This window comes from Lagenorhynchus albirostris, chromosome 13 (genome assembly GCF_949774975.1).
Source record: "Lagenorhynchus albirostris chromosome 13, mLagAlb1.1, whole genome shotgun sequence".
Lineage (NCBI taxonomy): Eukaryota > Metazoa > Chordata > Mammalia > Artiodactyla > Delphinidae > Lagenorhynchus > Lagenorhynchus albirostris.
Window position 1 is genome coordinate 12,718,883 of NC_083107.1, and position 22,295 is coordinate 12,741,177.

Genomic DNA, 22,295 nt, shown 5'->3' on the forward strand with positions numbered 1-22,295 from the left:
AAGCATATATCTCTTCTTGTGGCTCTCAAGGAAAACACACCATCTGCTTTCACAGATGCAGCCTGAAAGACTTCACAGCGATTGGTGCAGAGGTTAGCAGCCGTGGGTATGAGTCATAAGCAGCCAATTAGTGAAGAGCAGCTATTTAAAAGTGAACTTTAAAATCACAGTCCAGCAATATGACATGATTGAGTATTGAACCATAATGCTTTTCTGTTTTGGGTTTTGCACTCTTCTTTTAAAATAAGGCAGTTTTTCTCAACATGGTCAATCACGTGAAATCTTCTAGGTTGTTTAAGCCATATTTTTAATTGCAAATAAGTTTGCTTTCTTTCACATTTGGAAGCAATGATGAGTTTTAGCTCCTATTTGTTTGATGGATTTTCTGGTTTGTTTTTTTGTTGGGGGGATTGGGGGCGGTTGCACTTAGAAGCCATTGTGTTCCCTAAGGACCTGCTACTTCTTTAGGGGAAAAGAAGTTGTTTAATGGAAAAGGAAACAAGTAAAAATAAATGTTACTTGTTTACTAGAGACCCACTAACCCCTCTTCCTCTTTCTTGTAGTGACGCACACCTGCTCTCCCTATTTGTACTCAACCAGTAGTACTGTTGACATTACCAGACAATACCTATTTTTTAATTTTATCACAATTTGAATTTATTGTTCTAGTAAATGGAATAGAGAATGCCTAACATAATATGGGAGGTAGAGAACAGTAAACACTTGATTTTCTAACTGATATGTAACTTAAAATGGGAGATCACATTGGCTAAATACTACAGTACTGTTACTGTAGGGTATATAAACTATGACCTAAATCTGTTCTTAATGACAGCCTCAAGTTGGACATTCTACAAAGGATAAAAATAAAAAGTTTTAATTTTTGAAAATATCATCTTTTATTTGTTGTTATCAAGAAATACAAGAAAGCAAAGAATAAAATAGTAATGTTAAAATTCTAAGATAGTATGAGGTGGTATACATATGTATGTATGGTATACATACATACTGATGTCATTTGAGAGCTTACTAAAAATCAAATGTTTCTTTAATAAAAGTAGTAGTTGGAGATCTTTAAATATCCAGAATTATGATGAGCCTTCAGTTTAATGGTCTAGCCTTCTGAGTTTAGTTACAGAGCCCCTTCAAGGCTCTTGAGTATCTTTCTTTTCTTTTTAACCTCTTATTTGGAAATAATTTCACACTACGAAAAGTTGCACTCTTTTTGGTATGAAAAAAACCCAACCCTTATATACCCAGATTTATCTGCTCAAAACGTGTTTGCTTTATCATTTGAGCTGTGTCTCTCTCTCTCTTATCTCCAGATCCCCCATACATACTCTTTTTTCCTTGAAACATCTAAAGGTAAATATCCATTGTAGCCCTTTACTCCTGAATGCTTCAGTGTGCATTTCCTAATAGAAATAGGAAATTTCTCTATTCTCTTACATAATCACAGTACAGTTATCAACTTCATAAATATATATGGACACTTTACCGTCCATATTCCAGTTTCATCAGTTGACCTAAATAATGTCTTTTATAGCGTTATCCACTCCCAGTACAGCATCTAGTCTAGGGTCAGGTAATACATTTACTTGTTACATTAACCTCTTTTAATCTGGATTTTTTTCCCCACAGACTTTATCTTGTATGACGTTGACATTTTTTTTAACATCTTTATTGGAGTATAATTGCTTTACAACGCTGTGTTAGTTTCTGCTGTACAACAAAGTGAATCAGCTATATGTGTATATATATATCCCCATATCCCCTCCCTCTTGAGCCTCCCTCCCACCCTCCCTATCCCACCCCTCTAGGTCGTCACAAAGCACCGAGCTGATCTCCCTGTGCTATGTGGCTGCTTCCCACTAGCTATCTATTTTACATTTGGCAGTGTATATAGGGACATGGACATTTTTGAAGAATATAGTCTCTCTTATCTTTTACTGATATTTAAAAAAAATAGAACTTTCCTCATTTTGTGCTTGTCTGATGTTTCCTGGTGATTAGATCCAGGCTGTGTATGCTTGGCTCAGAACGCTGCATGGCTGGTGTTGCATCCTCTCTCAGGGTATCATGTCTGTCACTCATTTGATCATCCAGTCAAGGTATTGTCTGAATTCTCCACTATATAATGACTGTTTCTGTTTTGTTTTTCTTAACTTTTTGTAACTAATAAGCAGTCTGTGGGAAGATACTTTTTTTTTGTGGTACGCGGGCCTCTCACTGTCGCGGCCTCTCCCGTTGCGGAGCACAGGCTCCGGACGCGCAGGCTCAGCGGCCATGGCTCACGGGCCCAGCCGCTCCGCGGCATGTGGGATCTTCTGGGACCGGGGCACGAACCCATGTCCCCTGCATCGGCAGGCGGACTCTCAACCACTGCGCCACCAGGGAAGCCCTGTGGGAAGATACTTTAAGACAGTGCAGATATCCTGCTTCTCATCCACATTTTCACCTAGATTTAACACCGTGGCTGATTTTTGCCTGTTGCAGTCTTTACTGTGATGTCTGCAAGATGCTAATTTTTCCAACTCCAGTCCTCCCTTCATATTTACCAGTAGACATTTGGCATTCCATTGCAGTAAAAGCCCTCTCTTCTCCCCCATATGTTGTTTATTTTATCTATTTGTTATCAGTGCGGATGCATAAATTCCATATTTTTTTCCAATGTTTTATAATTCAGTACTTAATCATTCTGGTGCTTAAATTCCAGATGTGGTCAGTGACATGTTTCCGTCTTTTTTTGTGCATATCTTTACTTTTTAGACTAATAAGATGTTAAAGGCTCATCTTGTACCTGCCCTGCCCCAGCCCTGGAGGCAGCCGTTTCTCTCAGGAGCCTTTGCTCTTTCGGCAGGGAATGGAATTAGATAACAAAATCTGGGCACTAGGTTTGAGTGCATTACTTCTACAGCCACTGAATAAACATGAATGTATACACATTAGTATACCTGATAAATGTTAGAGGTACAATAAACAATTTTTGAGACTGTAATGGTGTCTCAGTTTACAGTTACAGCAAAAAGTGCAGTATTAAGACTTTTGTCAGCGAACTTACGCTGCTACAATTTTCTTGGATTTCACAGCAAAAACATAAGTGATGCTAGCTTGAAGGCCAGATAGGGTTTCAGTGGGCAGGGTTGGTACAGGAGGATGTTCCAGGGAGAAGAAATGACATTGACAATGACATAACTGAACAATAACAGTAAACACATTAAACATCCTGCTTAAGTAATGACACCTGATTTCCACCCACGTGGGGAAAAGTGAAAGACAACAAGGCAAAGGTTGCTTGAGGTCACGTTTAGAGGACTTTGAATGTATGTCAGAGTTAGGAATTGGGGTCTTTAGTAAGAAGATAATGGAGAGCTGTCGAGGATTTTTGAATAGTGTCATAACAAGCTTAACTCTGATTCAGGGATTAATCTAGAAGATATGCAGAGATTAGATTGAGGGAATTTCCAGTTAAGAACTGTAAAGAGGCTGTTATAATAGTTCAGGCAGGAGATACGAGGATTTGAACTACAAAATGAAGGAAAGAAGTGGATTAGAGTCGTGTTTTTCAACCTGTCTTCTAGAACCCCAGGGGTGTGGGGCACAGCTGGGGTGGGGGAGGGGGGAGGGATATATTAGCTGAGCATCAACGGAGAACACTTTGTGACTGAAAAGGATCTCTTTAAAATATCCCCGTAAGTATCCCTTTAAAGAAAGGAATTCTGCTGCTTAAGGAACAAAGAAGTCCATAGAGAAATTTTGTTTAAAAAAGCAAATCAACATTTGTCTGGAGGTTTTCTGGTTTTTAAACTCATGCTTCTTTCATCGTCTCTTTTTCCAGATTTTTGAGCCTTGACGATCAGGAAAATAATCGTGTCATTAGCTGAAATAAGTCAAGTTGTGTCTGTTTTGTTTTTTTGGCGCGCTGTGCGGCTTGCGGGATCTTAGTTCCCCGACCAGGGATTGAACCCGGGCCACCGCAGTGACAGTGCCGAGCCCTAACCACTGGATCACTAGGGAATTCCCGAGTTGTGTCTATTTTGAAATGCCAGAAGGCCAGTGTCACAAAGTCATGTACTAATTTAACTCTTTCTCAAGAAACAAGATTTTCTTGGCCAAAATCTTTAGAGTCATCCTGAGTGCTTTTCTTCCGCTCATTCCGTACAGGGAATCCACCATGAAATCCTGTTGGCTTTACCTTCCAGTTGTATCCCAAATCTAACCGCAGGCAACAGCTGCACTGTAGCCCACCACCAGCACCACCATTATCATCTCCGGCCTTCTGCTTGCTCTCCCCACCTCCATCCTTGCCTCTACAACCTGTTCCCTTTCCTCCTCACAGTGCACTTCCCCCTTAAGGCCTTTGCAAAGGCTGTTCCGCAGGTATCAGCAGGGTTAACGCTTATGTTTAGATTTTGCTCAAATATTACTTTCTCAATGGGGCCTACCCTGAACTTAACCATTACTAAGTCCTGTCCCCTCCCATGCACACATTTATCCATTCCCCCTTTATCTTGTTCTATTTTTTTCACTACGGCATTTAACACCCAACATACTCTGTAATTATTTATTACGTTGTTTATCTCCCGATACCAGAGTTTGAGCTCCACAATGGCAGGGTTTGTTTTGTTTTGTTAATTTGTTTTGCTCCCTGGTGTATCCTAAGCAACAGAAGAGTCCCTAGCATGTAGTAGGCCCTCAGTTAACATTGATAAAAGAAGGAAGGACAGCTAAGAGCATTAAATCAGTAAGCTTGGTTACCAGGCTTCTAGCTCATAGCAGATCTGAGAAAGTGAATAAAAGAAAGAATGAGATGCTGCGTAAATCAACCTGTGTTCCTTGGATCTGAAGCTATGATGGTAATTGGCCTGGATAAAATAGACTTGGAAAGTGCTGCATAAACTCTCCCTTTACTAGAAAATCATATTATATGTTAACATAGTAATCACTATAAGAACTCCCACAGTAACCTCTTCTTTTTTTTTTTTTTGGTACACGGGCCTCTCACTGTTGTGGCCTCTCCCATTGCGGAGCACAGGCTCCGGACGTGCAGGCTCAGCGGCCATGGCTCACGGGCCCAGCCGCTCCGCGGCATGTGGGATCCTCCCGGACCGGGGCACGAACCCGCGTCCCCTGCATCGGCAGGTGGACTCTCAACCACTGCGCCACCAGGGAAGCCCAGTAACCTCTTCTTGAACTCACTTGGTCACAGAACTCTCCTTAGTAATTCCCTTATTGTTATGGAACACGCTTGGCTCGTGGCAAACAGAGTTCGAGGAAAACCAGACTGGAGTGTACCTGTGGGTCCCAAGGAGAGATGGGTGGTTCTTTTAAGTTGCTTTTGGTGGATGAACTGTGCCGTTTCGTATGCTGCTCAGGAGGCCTGAGTACCTCCGGTGAGAGACTACGGCTTTTAGTTCCTACTCTTACAGTTCAGATCCTTTTATTAATTTATTTTTTAAGATTTATTTTATTGAAGTATAGTTGATTTACAATGTTGTGTTAATTTCTACTATACAGCCAAGTGATGCAGTTATACATATATATATTCTTTTTCATATTCTCTTCCACTGTGGTTTATCACAGGATATTGAATATAGTTCCCTGTGTTATACAGTGGGACCTTGTTGTTTATCCATCCTATATATACTAGTTTGCATCTGCTAATTCCAAACTCCCAAAACCATTCCTCCCCACCCACTCTCCCCCTTGGCAACCACAAGTCTATTCTCTATGTCTGTGAGTCTGTTTCTGTTTCGTAGATAAGTTCATTTGTGTCGTGTTTTCGATTTCACATATAAGCGATATTATATGATATTTGTCTTTCTGTTTCTGTCTTACTTTGCTTAGTATGATAATCTCTAGTATGGCAGTATTTCATTCCTTTTATGGCTGAGTAGTATTCTATTGTTTACATGACCCACATCTTTTTTATCCATTCATAAAATCCTTTTAAAAGTTAGCTTTTTATTTTAGGTATTTGGGAATAAGATGATCATTCCTTCCCTGGATGGAGACCTCTTCCAGTGGGACCGGGACCGTGAGAGCATGGAAACAGTTCCGTTTACAGTTGAATCGCTTCTTGAATCTTCTTATAAATTTGGAGATGATGTTGTCTTGGTTGGAGGAAAGTCTCTCACTACATATGGACTCAGTGCATATAGCGGAAAGGTGAGCAAAAATGTTCAGTTTGTTTGGGGAGAAATCAAAATAAATAGGAATAGAAGAGATAATTTCTTAAACTATACTATTACTGGTTGAGCTTTGTAATAATTTTCCCCTGAGGATATCATTTCTTTTGATAAAAGAACTGTGAAGTAGAAAGGGGGAATATTATTAAGAGAAACTAAATTTATCCAAGATAACAGAATGAACAGCAGAGCCAGGAATAGCAGGGGGAAAAGAATGAATAACTGTGGTCTACTCTATGTCAGGTGCATTCTTCATGCCTTATTTTGAAATCATCACAATATTTCTAATGGTTACATTTTACAATTTTCATTTGGATGGATGAGGAACCCTCCAAAGAATAATAATAATCCTGATGATAAGAATAATTGCTACTACTTATTTCTCTACTTATTTGAGCCTATCGTAAGAGGGTGCAAGAGGCAAGTTTGTACTCATTTTACAGATGAGAAAACCAAGACTTTCAAAAGTTCAGAAACTTCAAGGTCAGATTTGACTTAGATCTGTGTGAAGAAAAAGGCATACTGTTAATGACCTAGACTTTCTCCATTATTAGCTCTTAGGAGATGATCTGCTTCTAAGATTGGGTCTTAAAACTCCATTATGGGGAATAACTAATTAAAACCATGCCTTTTGGAAAGGTAAAAATCTCTTTTTAACCCCTTAATACGTTGATACTTGAATATTTGTATATAGACTCAAGACGAAAATAAGGAAGAATAGAAAAAAGATCCTTGGCCCTCAAGTTTTTCAAACTTTAAGGATCCCTTGTTTGAGTGTTAGGCCCATAGGCCCTTTGCAAGCTTCTCTGCCCTCTCCAGCCACCTGCATGTGTATTGTATTGAGGCGGCCTTGTGATCCTTTGTTTCCTTCAGTATTCTCATCTGTAAAACAATGGGATTGAACCCCGTCACCTGGGTCTCTGATTTGATGTGCTGCTCCAAAATTCTGGTATTCTAGCAGGTATGCTTCTTTCTGTGAGGATTTGGTTACATCATTCCAAAGAATCTTCCTTTTCCTTTGAGTGAAGTTTTCAAAGAAGTACTTGAAAATACTGCAGCTGTTAGAAAAGGTTCAGATTTTTAAAAACTAAATATTTCCGTCGTATGGAAATTCTGAGGTGTTTTTTTTTTAATTCACCTAGAATTTTATTAATGATATTATTACTAAGAGATCACAACTAGTTATCCATTTCTTCCATGGAAATGCTCAAAGTAAGACTTATTCCCCGAAATAAATATCCATTGGTACTTTTATGGTTCTAAATGTTTCATTTTTAGGAGTTGGTGGTAATCTAGCTGTTGCTTTTTTTTCTTTTTCAGGTTATTTATTTTAAAAAATTTCTTTGCAGTACAGTTGATTTACAATGTTTTGTTAGTTTCTGGTGTACAGCAAAGTGAATCAGTGATATATACACATATATCCACTCTTTTTTAGATTCTTTTCCCACATAGGCCATGACAGAGTATTGAGTGGCGTTCCCTGTGCTATATAGTATAGCTGTTGCTTCCTTTTTTTTTTTAACAGAAACTGTGTATTTTTAAATTTTATTTATTTATTTATTTATTTTTGGCTGCATTGGGTCTTTGTTGCTTGCTGCATGTGGGCTTTCTCTAGTTGCAGCGAGCGGGGGCTGCTCTTTGTTGCAGTGCACGGGCTTCTCATTGCGGTGGCTTCTCTTGTTGTGGAGCATCGGCTCTAGGCACGTGGGCTTCAGTAGTTGCAGCACGCAGGCTCAGTAGTTGTGGCTCATGGGCTCTAGAGCACAGGCTCAGTAGTTGTGGCTCACGGGCTTAGTTGCTCTGCGGCAAGTGGGATCTTCCCAGACCAGGGCTCCAACCCGTGTCCCCTGCATTGGCAAGTGGATTCTTAACCACTGAGCCACCAGGGAAGCCCCCTAGCTGTTGCTTCTTAATGCTTGGCTACTTTTTACACCTTTCCTCAATTTCCTTTTACTTTTTATAAAACTGTTGAGAGTCTTTTACTGTCTCTGATCTCCTGTAACTTGTTCTCTTTACTAATTTTACATCTGTCTTTTCAGGTGAGGTACATCTGTTCAGCTTTGGGTTGTCGCCAATGGGATAATGATGAAATGGAACAAGAAGAAGATATCCTGCTTCTGCAGCGCACCCAGAAAACCGTTAGAGCCGTCGGCCCTCGTAGTGGCAGTGAGAAGTGTGTATTCAGATAATGTTGCTGTTGGTGTTTAGAAGTACAAGACCAGAATTCATCAGCTTTTTCTTTGTGGAGATTTTCTGAACGATTTTGTTTCCCCAAAAGCATACTACTCTTTTAAGAGAAATGAAGCCCCTAAATTTAAAACAGCTTCGTGATTATTAACAGATCCTGAAGTGAACTTCTCACCATGTGCTTCAGGATATGGTAACGAAGAGGAGTCCCATACAGTGACTCTATATTAACTTAGTCTTAGGTTAATGATATTTTTCATAGCAATCTCACTGATCCAAGTTCTTTGCAGAATGCAGAAAACTCTTAAGACAAAGCTGATGTGCTTTGGGTCTGTTTGACCCTGCAGTTCTCTCTAGTAGGTAGTTTCATGGTTTGTGTGACCACCACCTCAATTATAAAATAATATTTTAGTGTGTTTTCTTAAAGTGTTAAAGCCTAATTTATTTGGTCAAATACTGTTTTGTTTCCTTTTTCAAATAATGTAAATTTTTACATTTAAAGTAATGTGATTGAATTAGATATGCTGGTGGTAAATCTCATGCTTGACTTTTCAAAACCTAATATTTAAATTTTAAATTGCTGCGCAGTAAAGAGAATTTGAGATCCCATCTTTAGCTTTTGAAAGTGAACCAGACTTTCAGATGTTGTCTAATCTGATGCAGTATAATTCAGTTTCCTTTCCTGAAAACTGTTTTCTCAAATTCAGTGAAGAATGTATTCTTTCTACATTCCCTGGACTTTGTATCTGCTGGCAACCCAACCTTCTTTATCCTGATGGGATTTTGTTTCCTTAAGTGTTTGAGTGCTTGCTGGGTGCTCAGCTGCCGTAGGAGCAGGTGTTCAACTTAACAGAATTTGAGTTATCAGAATGGGAAGAGTCTGGCATCTAAGATCCATATTCCTTAAGTATCTATTTTTTAACAGATGTCGGAATTCTAGGGCCATTTTATATCTTAGTGTCAAGACCATTATAGTGTCAACAGATAAGTGATTTTCCTGTGTATTAGTTATAGAGGAAACATTGCTAATACCACTTTATGGAAATGGACACTGAAACTCAGAAAAGGTTAAATGACTGGCCAGATCTCAGTCATAGAGATTTGAGATTGAAGCTGAGCTGGTATGACCTTCAGGCGTGGTGTACTGGGTCACATTGCCTTTCGAGGCTGTATTTTCATAAAAATCTAAAATCAGTAGCTTTCGTCTTGTCTTTTGCATTGGTTTATTGGGATGTGTTCATTTCTCTGCACTTGAACAAAATGTGTCAGACTTTAATTAAGAAGTAAGGCAGACTGCAGGCTACCTTATTTTAGGGTGACTGATGTGTTTTGAGAAAATTACCCTGATTTAGAAATGTGAACATTTGTTAATTTCAAGAGAAAAATCTGTCCTGTAGCCATTGTCAGGTCACAACTCTCAGAACCACTGTTTCTAAAGGGTCAGGACCAAGTTACGCCCTCTTGTGGCATAAATCAGCAAGCATGCTCCTTTCCAGAAGATTGTGTTGAGTTGTTCCTTTTCTCATCACCAAATTTTAGTGTTTGCTTCTTCACTCTAGAAGAGTTCTTAATTATTTGGTCCTTTATTTAAATGTAAATTTCTAAAACACACCTTTGTAAATTTAAGGTGGAATTTCAGTGTTGGCCACTTTGAACTTCGGTATATTCCAGACATGGAAACTAGAGCCGGATTTATTGAAAGCACCTTAAAGCCCAGTGGAAACAAAGAACAGTCTAAAATTATTTCAGACGTGGAAGAACAGGAAGCTGCCGTGATGGACACAGTGATAAAGGTCTCCGTTGCTGATTGGAAAGTTATGGCCTTTAGTAAGAAAGGAGGACATCTGGAGTGGGAATACCAGGTACCTAGAACCACTGAGAATTTATAAATATGTTTCTTTCCTTCTCACTTTGACCAAACACGTTGGGTAGAAGGAAGTGACTGCCATTTTGGATTTTCAGCCTGTTCTCTGTGCTCTGAGAAATTTGTGATTCTACATGTGTTAGAATGACTATTAAGAAAAAGTCAAAAGGTTGGTGGAGATGTTGGTGAACAGTGTACAACAGTGTATCTTCGTGCAGCGTTGGCGAGAATGTAAATTGGCATAGATGTTACGGAAAACATCATGGAGTTTCCTCAGAATATTAAACAGAAATGAAGAGAATAGATCTTAAATGTTCTTAAAACACATACATACAAAATAACCGTGAGATGATGGATATATGAATTAGCCTGATTGTGCTAATTATTTCACAATGTATACATATATCAAAGTATCACACTGTACACCATAAATACATTTTTTATTCGTCAATTATACCTCAGTAAAGCTGGAAAAGTGAAAATTTGTAAAGAGATATGTGGTTTTAAAGGGTATTTCAGGAGTTGGGATACATAGAAATACTGCTTGAAATTGTTTAAAATTTCCTTTCCATTTTTGTTTAGTTTTGTACTCCCATTGCATCTGCCTGGTTGGTTAAGGATGGCAAAGTCATTCCCATCAGTCTTTTTGATGATACAAGTTACACCACTAATGACGGAGTTTTAGAGGATGAAGAAGACATCGTAGAAGCCGCCCGAGGAGCCACAGAAAACAGTGTTTACTTGGGTGAGTGGATATCTCTTATCTAGCAGTAGTACATGTTGACATCTAGATTTTATTCCTACATTGTCTCTCCCTACTTCAGGTGTGTCTGTAGTAGTTTCAATTCCTAAGTACATTCTCTGGCCTTAAGATTTGTACTTTGATTTCTATTCCTGCAATTTTCTTTCATTTAGCCAATTCTGAAACTTTTAATTACTATAGCGGGTTCTTTTTCTCTGAGACCTATATTTGAAAGGCTTAAAAATGTTGCCATTACATAGCATGATTTCACATTACTTATGTATCTTCAGAGTCTAAAACTTTCTACATTTGTATTTGCATCTGTATCAGTTTGCTCCCCCTTAAAGGTATGTTTATTTTTTTCTGTGTGTCTATACAACTTATCTGAAAAATTAAAACAAAATTCTGGTGTGCTGCTTGGCGGTTGAAAGCCTTCAATGTTCTACATTTTGAAAACCCGCAGATCTAATTATTTGAACTAGTTTTGTGGTCAGATACACATAAAATTCTTTAAGCTCTGTCAATGTGCTACCCGCCCCTCAATCTCAGTGAAATGCAAGAATTTGAAATAACATATCACACGTGTTATGATAGTATTTAATTGAATTGTTAGCAGTAGCTTTTGAATGATAGGTGTTTAGGTTTTCTTAAGGAAAAGGTTACCTCATCTAAGCTGTTACTTTCATAAGAGTACAACAATTTCTTTTGTTTGAATTTTCCTACTGGAAGAGTTTTTCAGTAATTACCAAAAATTATATAGTGAGAAACATTGTAACTTGTGTGTAACTTTCCTCCCCTGTTGTTGTTGAATAACCTTTGGGTCAAATTTGAGTGCTTCAGGCATGATTCTTTGAAAAGAGCTACGTAGCACATGAATAAATAACTGGAATTCATCTGATTTTATTAAATCAAAGTGAACCTTTTTTAAAAAAAAGTCATCAGTGCTTGATTCTAAACCTAACTGACAGTGTTCTGGTTGATTCAGGAATGTACAGAGGCCAGCTGTATCTGCAGTCATCAGTCAGAATTTCAGAAAAGTTTCCTACGAGTCCCAAGGCCTTGGAATCTGTCAACAGTGAAAATGCAATTATTCCTTTGCCAACAATCAAATGGAAACCCTTAATTCGTAAGTGAATTATGAACTTTTATAAATGTTATTAAGATGTTCAGAGGCCTAATCATGGGCTTTGCCCTAGTTTTGAATATCACAGAGATCACAACTATTATATGCTCTATATTTTCTGATAAACTGGGAAGGTTTTTCAGACGTTAATGAATTTTAATTATCCTTTAGAACATGATTTCATTGAAACAGCAGCTAGTTCTGTAGAAATCAATGTCAATAAAGTATTTCTCTAGACAGCTTAGAAAAACTCTTTAACCATTCTCTGACCACGCCTTGATATCATTTAGCTCTTAACATATTTATATTAAGAATATTTATGGGACTTCCCTGATGGCGCAGTGGTTAAGAATCTGCCTGCCAATTCAGGGGACACAGGTTTGAGCCCTGGTCCGGGAAGGTCCCACATGCCATGGAGCAACTAAGCCCATGAGCCACAACTACTGAGCCCACGTGCCACAGCTATTGAAGCCTGCGCGCCTAGAGTCCATGCTCAGTAACAAGAGAAGCCACCACAATGAGAAGCTCGTGCACTGCAGTGAAGAGTAGCCCCCGCTCACCGCAACTGGAGAAAGCCTGCACGCAGCAATGGAGACCAAAAGCAGCCTAAAATAAATAACTTTATTTAAAAAAAAATAATAATATTTATGAAACATCTGGTTATCACATCATGTTCTTTGAGACACTCGAATTGAATTCAAATACTAAACCATCTATTTCCTTCAGCCATCTTTCTGTACCTTGTATATGTTTTTTATCACATATAGCACATCATATTTTAATTACTCGTTTAAGTGACTCATCTCTCTACAAGACTGTGCTTTTCAAGAGAAAGAACGTTGGGCCGTTCGTTTGACTTACATATTTGAACTGAGCTGTGCTATTTGAATATCTGTTTTTTGGATGGATGAGGCACACACATTTTCATTAAAGTCATAACAGTTAAGATTTTACCATTTTCTTTTAGATTCTCCTTCCAGAACTCCTGTCTTGGTGGGGTCTGATGAATTTGACAAATGTCTTAGTAATGATAAGTTTTCTCACGAAGAGTACAGTAATGGTGCACTTTCAATCTTGCAGTATCCATATGGTAAGTGTGATTCCACTTGGACTGAAAATGCTGTTTTTATTTTTCTGTTTATTTTAATTTATTAATTTGAAATTAATTAATAGAATTCAAATGCAAAGTAGCCACTTGGAGGGTAGAAAATAAATATCTTGGGAGGCAGATATTGTGAATGGTGGCCAAGGGTACAAGGCTTCAAAAGACAGATTGCCAGAGTTTTGCCACGTGCTAGGCTGGGCACACCTAACTTACCTGTGTCGCTGTTTCTTCATCTGTAAAACAAAGGTATAGTAATCCTAATATCTATTTATTGGGTTGTGGTAAGGTCTAAATGAGATAATGCACAGTCTTAATTAGCACCATGCCTGGCAAATAATAGTGTTCAATAAGCATTAGTTCTTGTTATTAGCTCTTATTTAGTTATGAGCTTATATAATATAGTCTATATAATTATCAGTCTGCATAATGAAGAAGATAGGTGTTTCCCATAGAGCTATGTGAAAATGCTATAAAATGGGGTTATTTTAATTTTGTTTTCAGACGAGGAAAATTAGTACAAAAGTCAAGAATAGGTGACATTTGACGTGAAACACATTCCTGTGTATTTAAAGTTAGGATATATTCAGTTATGAAAATTTTTTGAACAGTTGGATATAAAAAAGAAAATTGCTCAGATCTGCATTAGGCAAAAACATAGACTCCTCGTCAGTTACCCTAGATGATAAAACTGGGAAATTACTGTAGAATTTAAATTGATTTAATGAAAATCAGAGAGCTCTGAACTACAGACAGCTGACTATCTGATACTGATGAGAATACAAGGTAAAAGAGAATTGTGTAATCTGCCCATGTGGTATAAAATAGAAGGTGAAAAGGACAGGCTGCTTTCTAGGACAAATTCCTTTTGACAGCCTGAAAGGAACCAGAGAGGCACGGTGGAGATGTTTTCCTCGTCATGGTAAAATTTTGATATTTTGTTGATGCTAAATGAAAGTAAAGTTTCAAATCCGCAAAGGAGGTTTGAGTACTGTCTAATTTTTTTTTCTTTTTTGCATTTAAAGGATTGAATTATTAATGAGATAATGAACGGAGTAGCCCTTAAGGGTTGTTTTTAGTCTTATTATTCAATAGAAAGATGTGCTAAAGAGGAGATGAAACTTTAGAAAAAGGAATTAGTGTTAAAAGTCATAGGAAATTAGATAATTTTTAGCAATTAAAGGTGGAACTATATTGGTTTATCTTTTTAAAAAAAACCACTTTTAATGTTTGTTGTTGAAGATAATGGTTATTACCTGCCATACTACAAGAGGGAAAGGAACAAACGGAGCACACAGATCACAGTCCGATTTCTCGACAACCCGAATTACAGCAAGAGTATCCGCAAAAAGGATCCCGTGCTCCTCTTACATTGGTGGAAGGAAATAGTTGGAACCATTCTGTTTTGTATCGTAGCAACAACTTTCATTGTGCGCAGACTCTTCCATCCTCATCCTCACAGAGTAAGACATTTTTTAGAATCTCATCCTTTTCAAAGTGTTGGGACTATAGAAAACTTAGGGGGGGTGTGCGCATGTGCGTGTGTGCATGTGAGGAGCAAGGGGTCCATTTCCTTAAGTTTTACCCTAAAATCATTGTTGCCCATACTCTTGCCTCCACGTCCTTGTCCCCTTCACTCCTCAACCCATTGCAGTCTGGCTCCACCCTGATCATGCCCTTTCCCTTTGACAAAGGAAATGCTGTTGTTTTATGTTCTTATAATACATTTATTTTTCTCAGTATTATTTATTCTTCAGTGTTTTATAGCCTAATATTGTTAGCTAACTTCCATTCAGCTTTGTACTGAGAGTGATTTTTTTTCTCCCCCACCTTATCAGCAAAGGAAAGAATCTGAAACTCAGTGTCAAACTGAAAATAAATACGATTCTGTCAGTGGAGAAGCGAATGACAGTAGCTGGAATGACATAAAAAATTCTGGATACGTATCACGGTATGTCTTTTCATAAAATGTATGTGTGCTGTAGCTTCTGATGCTACCTGTTCAAATCCAGGAAGAAATGGCCTTAGATACAGAGAACGAATGGATGGTTCAGAAGGGAGAGGGGGAGTGGTGGGTGAAATAGATGAAGAATAGAATAGTTGTTCATTCAACATCTGCTTCTAAACCTCCAGTTATGTGATAAATCACAGGGATTGTAATATACAACATAAGGAATATGGTTAATAATATTGCAGTAACTTTCTGTGGGGACAGATGATTACTAGACTTGTCGTGGTGATCATTTCATCATGTATACAAATGTCAAATCATTATGTAGTACATCTGAAAGTTACATAATATTGTATGCCGACTGTATTTCACTTAAGAAAGAAGAAACAACCTCTAAACTAAGATATTGTTTAATTTTTTTAAAAAAATGTATGACTAGGTAAATAAAACAGACATATCCCTCAAGTTACTTAAACTGATTCAAGGTGGTATAGAAGAGGGATAGAAGTAGAGCATTATAAAAGTTTAGAATTATAGCCACCATGTATGTCAATTATTTCTCAATAAAACTGGAAGGAAAAGAAAAAAGAATTACAGCCACCGAATTGAGTTGTTATTCAGATGACATAGTTATTGAGGGTCTACCATGTACTGGGCTTGGCATTAATACCAAACAATAATTTTTATGTTATTGGAATATGGCATAAATCTCCTATGTTACTTAATCCTCAGTTATTTATTTCATCCTTATTCTGTCTAAAATAAGAAGCAGAAAACTGGGGAGAAATACACCAATAGAATAGATCATTTTTAAAAACAAAAGAGGGAGTTGGGTTACTTAAAAATCAGCCAATTCAAATCATTTGAAAGTAAAATAAAAGTAGAAAATCTGTAAGCAGATCTGTCAGGTGTACAGAGTTTCATGCTTTGTGGGACAAGGAATGGTGCTGCGGTTCAGTTTTCTTACATGGATTATTGCTACTTTTCCCCTTCGTTTTGATATCATGCTTAGCACTTTCATGATACAGGGACAAGGAGAAGCTCTATATGAAACTTACTGCTTAATAAATAACTAGGGAAATGGCTTTATGACAGAAAAGATGGAAAATTACAGCTAAAATGTGGGTTATTTTGATTATCTATGGACTTAATCTAAGCTGCATTCATACCATCTTCTCAAAAGTTGAGAATTGGCTGTAATCCGTATGTTTTAGCAAAACGTACTAGGTGACTAGCAAGTGGTAAGGGCTTTAATACCCTTGCTAATAAAAATGCTGACTTACAGTGAGGGAGAGGAGAGGGGCCCGTCAACTCCATGGGCAGTTCAGTACCCAAGCCATTCATCGTTCATTCAGCATCTTTCTGAACAACTCTGTGCAGTATCTCAGGCTTTGGGAGAAATAAAAAGACTGGTCCTACCCCCTGGAGGAGCTTAAAGTCTACCGGGGAAGGTGATACTAGAGAAAACATAAACATATAAGGAAAAAAGCCATGAGCTATAAGTAACTAACTCTGGCTGTGATGATTCAAGAGGGCGTCATAATAAATCATGAGTAAGAGACAGGTGGAGATGGGAGGGTGGGTGGGGTATGGTGATTAAGCATATATTTGTAAGGCTGTTGTGAAGAGAATTGGAATATTGTACTCTAAAATTGAATTAGACTCAATTTTCCTTCCATTTTATTCACTATGAAGAGAACAGCTGATTGTTTTTAAAAATACAGGAGCTCTGTATAATACCTGATGTCTATTGAGTGCCTCCTATGTTCTAGGCATTATTAAGAATATGAGCTCTGGATTCAGTCATGAATTTAAGTCCTAAGTTGGGACCTGAGGCAAGATGATACTTATATTTATAAAAGCTGTAATCATATATAAGATGTTTCTCCTTTCCAAAGATATATCCCTTTTCATATGAGTGTTTTCTTTAATGTAGGAAGATAATTCAATTGGCTCTCCAGGAGTAGGACAAGAACTTCATGGGCTTTTGCAGTTGGGGAGATGGATTTGTACTCAAGTACCTTGCCTAGTTATTCTTAGGGATACAGATCATTACTCTTCATTCTCTGTGAAGGTAATTGGCCCATGGAGGGTTGGGATCTATTGTCTCTCCTCCTTAACACCATGCTCTAAAGCTGAGCCAACCGCTAAATTAATATGAGTGTGCAAGTCATAAAGTAATAAAGTTAGCCTTATAAGGGACACCAAAGATCATCTAATTCAACTCCCCCTCACACGGCTGGAAGAATGTCTTCCACAGCATGCATGCGTGCATTCATTCATTTATTAATTCATGCATTATTCGATAGATATTTGTTAGACCTTCTATTTGCCAGGTGAGCCCAGGCTTTGGAAATACAAAGAGGAAAAAGAATTCTCTCCTGCAGTCGAGGTCCCTACAATTCGGTAGTAGTGGAGAGAGAAAGCTGCTTATAAATAACTGCAAAATATTGAGACTAAGTTTAAACAGTTCCAAGTAGTATGTGCAAAGTGCTATAAGAACATTAAGATAGGGGTCTAGGAAGGCCTTATAGAGGTGGTGAGATGAGCAGAATGAAAGAAAAATAGAGTTTTTTTATTAAGTCCAAAGAAGTAGGGCATCCCACTGGAGCAAATAGCAGAAGCAAAAGCTGTGAAGTTGTGCGAAAGCCTGGTGCAAGTTGGCTGGAATATACAGAGCAGATCAGAGAGGTCAACAGGGGAAATAGGCTACAAAGTGGAGGTCCATCTGTAAGTGCCAGATGGTGAGTTACCTTCTGTCCAAACACCTTTGGTGATGAGCACACTGACTCCTGAGGCACCCCAGCGAATTTCAGATAGCTTTGGTTCCTAGAGAAGGTTTCTGGCTAAAAACGTACATAAATGTAATGGGACTGATTAAATCTTTTCCATAAAATATACAGGCACTGGCATAAGATTAAAATACATTTTCTGCTTGAATACAGAATGCCACAAGAGGTAAAAGTTTAGAGAATTAAGGATAAACTGTTTTGATGGATGATGGAAAGTATTGGATAGGACAGAACAGTACTAAAATTGCTGTAAGAATAAGTGATTAACAAGTGATTCCCCATTAAGCAGAAGTTTTAAAATTTTTTATGAAATTCCCAGGGGCAAAATTAAAATGTGTTTGCTTCATTTATACAGACAGGAAAGCAAAGAATGCTATTAGAATTTAAACTGCACTCTATTAAAATAAGTTCTAGGAAACTTAGTTTATACATTTTTATATATCATAAAATAAGATTGAACTATTAGTACAAAATTTAAAACTATTACAAACTTTGTAAAATTTACTTTTTTTTTTTTTTTTTTAAGCTATCTAACAGATTTTGAACCGATTCAGTGCATGGGTCGTGGAGGGTTTGGAGTTGTCTTTGAAGCTAGAAACAAAGTTGATGACTGCAATTATGCTATCAAGAGAATCCGTCTCCCAAACAGGTATGGATGGTACTTTTAGTAAACTTGGAGTTAGGACTGTGTTATCTAATCTCATAGGCAATATGTCCTTACTATACTCCATAGAGACTATAGAAAACAGAGTTTCTGACCTTCTGAATCTTATATTCTCAGTACTACCAGGTAACTAGCTATCTTTTAAAAATGTCATCTACTTTGACCGCTTTGTATCTACTTAAAAAATATGCCCTTGTTTTTGATTCTTAACAACTCAGGGCATTCCCATAGTGAATTTTAATAACTATAAACTTTAATACATAGCACCATTTAAAAATAATCTATATTTATTGTGGAAAATAAGGAATAGTATTAAAACAAAAAACAATCCGTGTCTACTCTACCTAGTAATAAACACTTTTAACATTTTAGGGTATTTTCTTCTGGTTTTTTTTTTTTTCTGGTCATAAATTTACCTAGTTCTTAGCACAGTTATCAGTACAATACAGTTTTATCTATTGCTTCCTTCATTGTATTCTCAGTGTTTTCCTTCCTATTAAGAGTATGTTATTGAAATGCTAAAATACACTGAAAGTGTTTTATGACTGGAAAATAGTCCAATTAATACTTGTGCCATGTCTCATTTAACCATTTCTTATTTTTAAATATTTAGGTTTCCAACTTGTTGCAATTAAAAATAACTTTGGGGACTTCCCTGGCAGTCCATTAGTTAGGACTCCATGCTTCCACTGCCGGGGGCATGGGTTTGATCCCTAGTCAGGGAACTAAGATCCCGCATGCCTCTTGGCACGGCCAAAAAAAAAAAAACAACTTGGCATTGTTCATCTTTTATATAAAATTTTGATCACGTCTGTTTCCTTAGGATAGATTCCTAGAAGTGGAATTTTGGGCTCAGAACAGCGTGATCCTTAAGATGATGGGCTTTCAGTAACACCGTCCTTTTCATCTATTGTGGAAGCCTCCTGTGGATTCTTGATTAAATGTGCACTAATTTCTGGACTGTCTTCCTAATTAGCAGTTAAACATGCTGTCCAACAGATAGGGACATAGGAATGGGACAGTCTGAGTACTATGGGACTAATTCTTTTCTTTGGTGTATAATTTTTGAGTAGTTGAAATGTACAAAGTACCACATAGGATATAAAATTAAGAAGGGCTTCTGCCCTCAAGAATCTATAACTATTTGAGACCTTTGTATATATACTCAAATAACTGCAAAGCCAGGAGGATTGTGACTTGTGGTTTAATTTAGTAAGTAGCTTCTCATGAAGAAAGTGCAGAGGTAACCGGAGGCAGTCAAGGAAAGCCAGCCTTGTGGTGGTAGTGTTGTCTGCGCCGTGTTCAGGGGTAACCTGTCCCTTGGACACACATGTAGGGGAGGGATGGCCAAGTACATGAAATGGCCTGAGCATAGGCTCTAGGCAGACATTTGCAGGGATGTAGAGGTTAGTTGAGGATTCTGGCACAAGTGGAGCAAGGGTAAGGATGGAGGGGAGGGACTTCCCTGGCTGTCCAGTGGTTAAGACTGCCCTTCCAACACAGCGGGCATGGGTTCAGCCCCTGGTTAGGGAACTAAGATCCCACAAGCCACACTGTGCAGCCAAAAAAAAAAAGAGAATGAAGGGGAGTATGGAAGAAAGATGGCAAAGATGGGTTCCAGCACCTTAAATGCCAAGCAGAGGAGTTTAGATTTTATTCCATAGGTAGTTGTGCCTTTGAGCAGAAGAATGACGTGATCAAAGTGGAGGGTGGTATGTAGTAAGAGACAAGCGTGTTCATTGGGAGATTTTTTTTTTTTTTTTTTTGGCAGAAGTTCAGTCCTAAGATACAGAGCATTAGCGCAGCAGAAGTGGAGATGGATGAGGAAGGAATGAGTATCAGGAATTACAAAGGAGGAGCTGATAGGATTTGGTCACTGAATATGGAAAATTCAGAAACCTACCAGGATTCTCAGGGTGGGACCATTAACAGTAATGAAACACAGAGAGAAAAGTGGGAGTAGCTGACTGTCTCTTGGGGATGGAAGAGGATATAACTTCTATTTATTATGTTGTTTCAGGTGATGGTGGGATTCCTAGACTGTGAGCTTAGATCCATCAGAAAAGCTGTCAAAGCAGAAGATCAAATCCAGATGCTTTTCTGGTTAAACATCATTGCCTATGACATTCAGTAGTTGAGTTTAAACAGACAAAGGTGCTCGCACAAGCCTTTCGGATTGTTGTCTGTACCTTGTCGGGCTGGTCCTTCTCCATCCTCCGGAGCTGCCAGGCTGAGCTCTCTTTTCTGAATACTTCACTTCCACCTATTCATCCCCCTATTAATTAACAAGCATTAAGCAATTATCTTCAAGGGTCTTTAGTCATTCATTTTTAGTCAGCTAAGAACTCTTTATTTGAATGGATAGATGTACTTGTAAGCATTTATTTCTGGAAGAAAAAAAAATAGTATAAATACATATTTTTTTCTAATAAAGACTTATTTACTCTTTGGCTTCTTAGAATTATGCCACTAGGCTGACTCGTCTGTTCCCCAGTTTAGAACAAGGGAGAATTTTATTTTATTGTTTTGTACTGTCTTTGGTATGATTGCTTCTTCAGATCCGAGCAACCTTCAGGGTCTTCATTGTTTCTCTGTTTCAGGGAATTGGCTCGGGAAAAGGTCATGCGAGAAGTTAAAGCCTTAGCCAAGCTTGAACACCCAGGAATTGTTAGATATTTCAACGCTTGGTTGGAAGCACCACCAGAGAAGTGGCAAGAAAAAATGGATGAAATTTGGCTGAAAGATGAAAGGTAACTTGGTTAGACATAGACTTAAAAACTAGTATTTATTTCAGGCTAGTTTTTGGCTTACATGAACAAAATATCCTTTCTATAACTTTAGAGATGATTTTTTTAAAAGAAAAATAACAGCAGATTACTGTTTCTGTCATCGTGTTTTGGAACATTCTCTAGTTAAGTGAAAAGTTGATTTGGTTTTTGAACATGAACTTTTTTTTCTTTTTTGTCCAGAACATGAATTTCTAAAATCATTGGTAGATAGAGCTCTATGACTTATAATTCACTGAAGGATTTACAGTAGCCTTTCTCAATAAGAGATATTGTCTGCTTTTGTCTCCATTTTTGTTGTGGTGGTGGTGGTGGTGGTACCCGGGCCTCTCGCTGTTGTGGCCTCTCCCGTTGTGGAGCGCAGGCTCCGGACGCGCAGGCTCAGCGGCCATGGCTCATGGGCCCAGCCGCTCTGCGGCATGTGGGATCTTCCCGGACCGGGGCACGAACCCGTGTCCCCTGCATCGGCAGGCGGACTCTCAACCAGTGTGCCACCAGGGAAGCCCTCCATTTTTTATTTTAAATTTTCATTTACTTTCTTAGTAGTTAGCAATTTCCAACTCCTTTCTAAAGTAGTTTTAAACTATTTGCAGTTAAAACCACAAGAACTTGGGACTTCCCTGGTGGTCCAGTGGTTAAGACTTTGCCTTCCAGTGCAGGAGGTGTGGGTTCAATCCCTGGTCCGGGAACTAAGATTCCACATGCCTCGCAGTCAAAAAAAAAAACCCCAAAAAACATAAAACAGAAGCAATATTGTAACAAATTCAATAAAGACTTTCAAAAATGGTCCACATCAAAAAAAAAAAAATACATGAACTTATGGGAATTCCCTGGTGGTCCAGTGGTTAGGACTCCTCACTTTCACTGCCAAGGGTGCAGGTTCGATCCCTGGTCGG

General features: G+C 38.2%; 1 protein-coding gene across 1 annotated transcript in view; it reads left to right on the forward strand.

Moving 5' to 3' along the window:
- EIF2AK3 (eukaryotic translation initiation factor 2 alpha kinase 3) overlaps positions 1-22,295 on the forward strand; it is a 68,473-nt gene that overhangs the window by 28,572 nt on the left and 17,606 nt on the right. The window contains exons 3-12 of the mRNA XM_060168546.1: positions 5,974-6,168; positions 8,228-8,361; positions 10,003-10,237; positions 10,822-10,984; positions 11,967-12,107; positions 13,072-13,194; positions 14,449-14,669; positions 15,045-15,157; positions 18,476-18,598; positions 21,214-21,363. Coding sequence (XP_060024529.1) covers positions 5,974-6,168; positions 8,228-8,361; positions 10,003-10,237; positions 10,822-10,984; positions 11,967-12,107; positions 13,072-13,194; positions 14,449-14,669; positions 15,045-15,157; positions 18,476-18,598; positions 21,214-21,363 — 1,598 coding nt within the window. The remainder of the gene's footprint in view (positions 1-5,973; positions 6,169-8,227; positions 8,362-10,002; positions 10,238-10,821; positions 10,985-11,966; positions 12,108-13,071; positions 13,195-14,448; positions 14,670-15,044; positions 15,158-18,475; positions 18,599-21,213; positions 21,364-22,295) is intronic.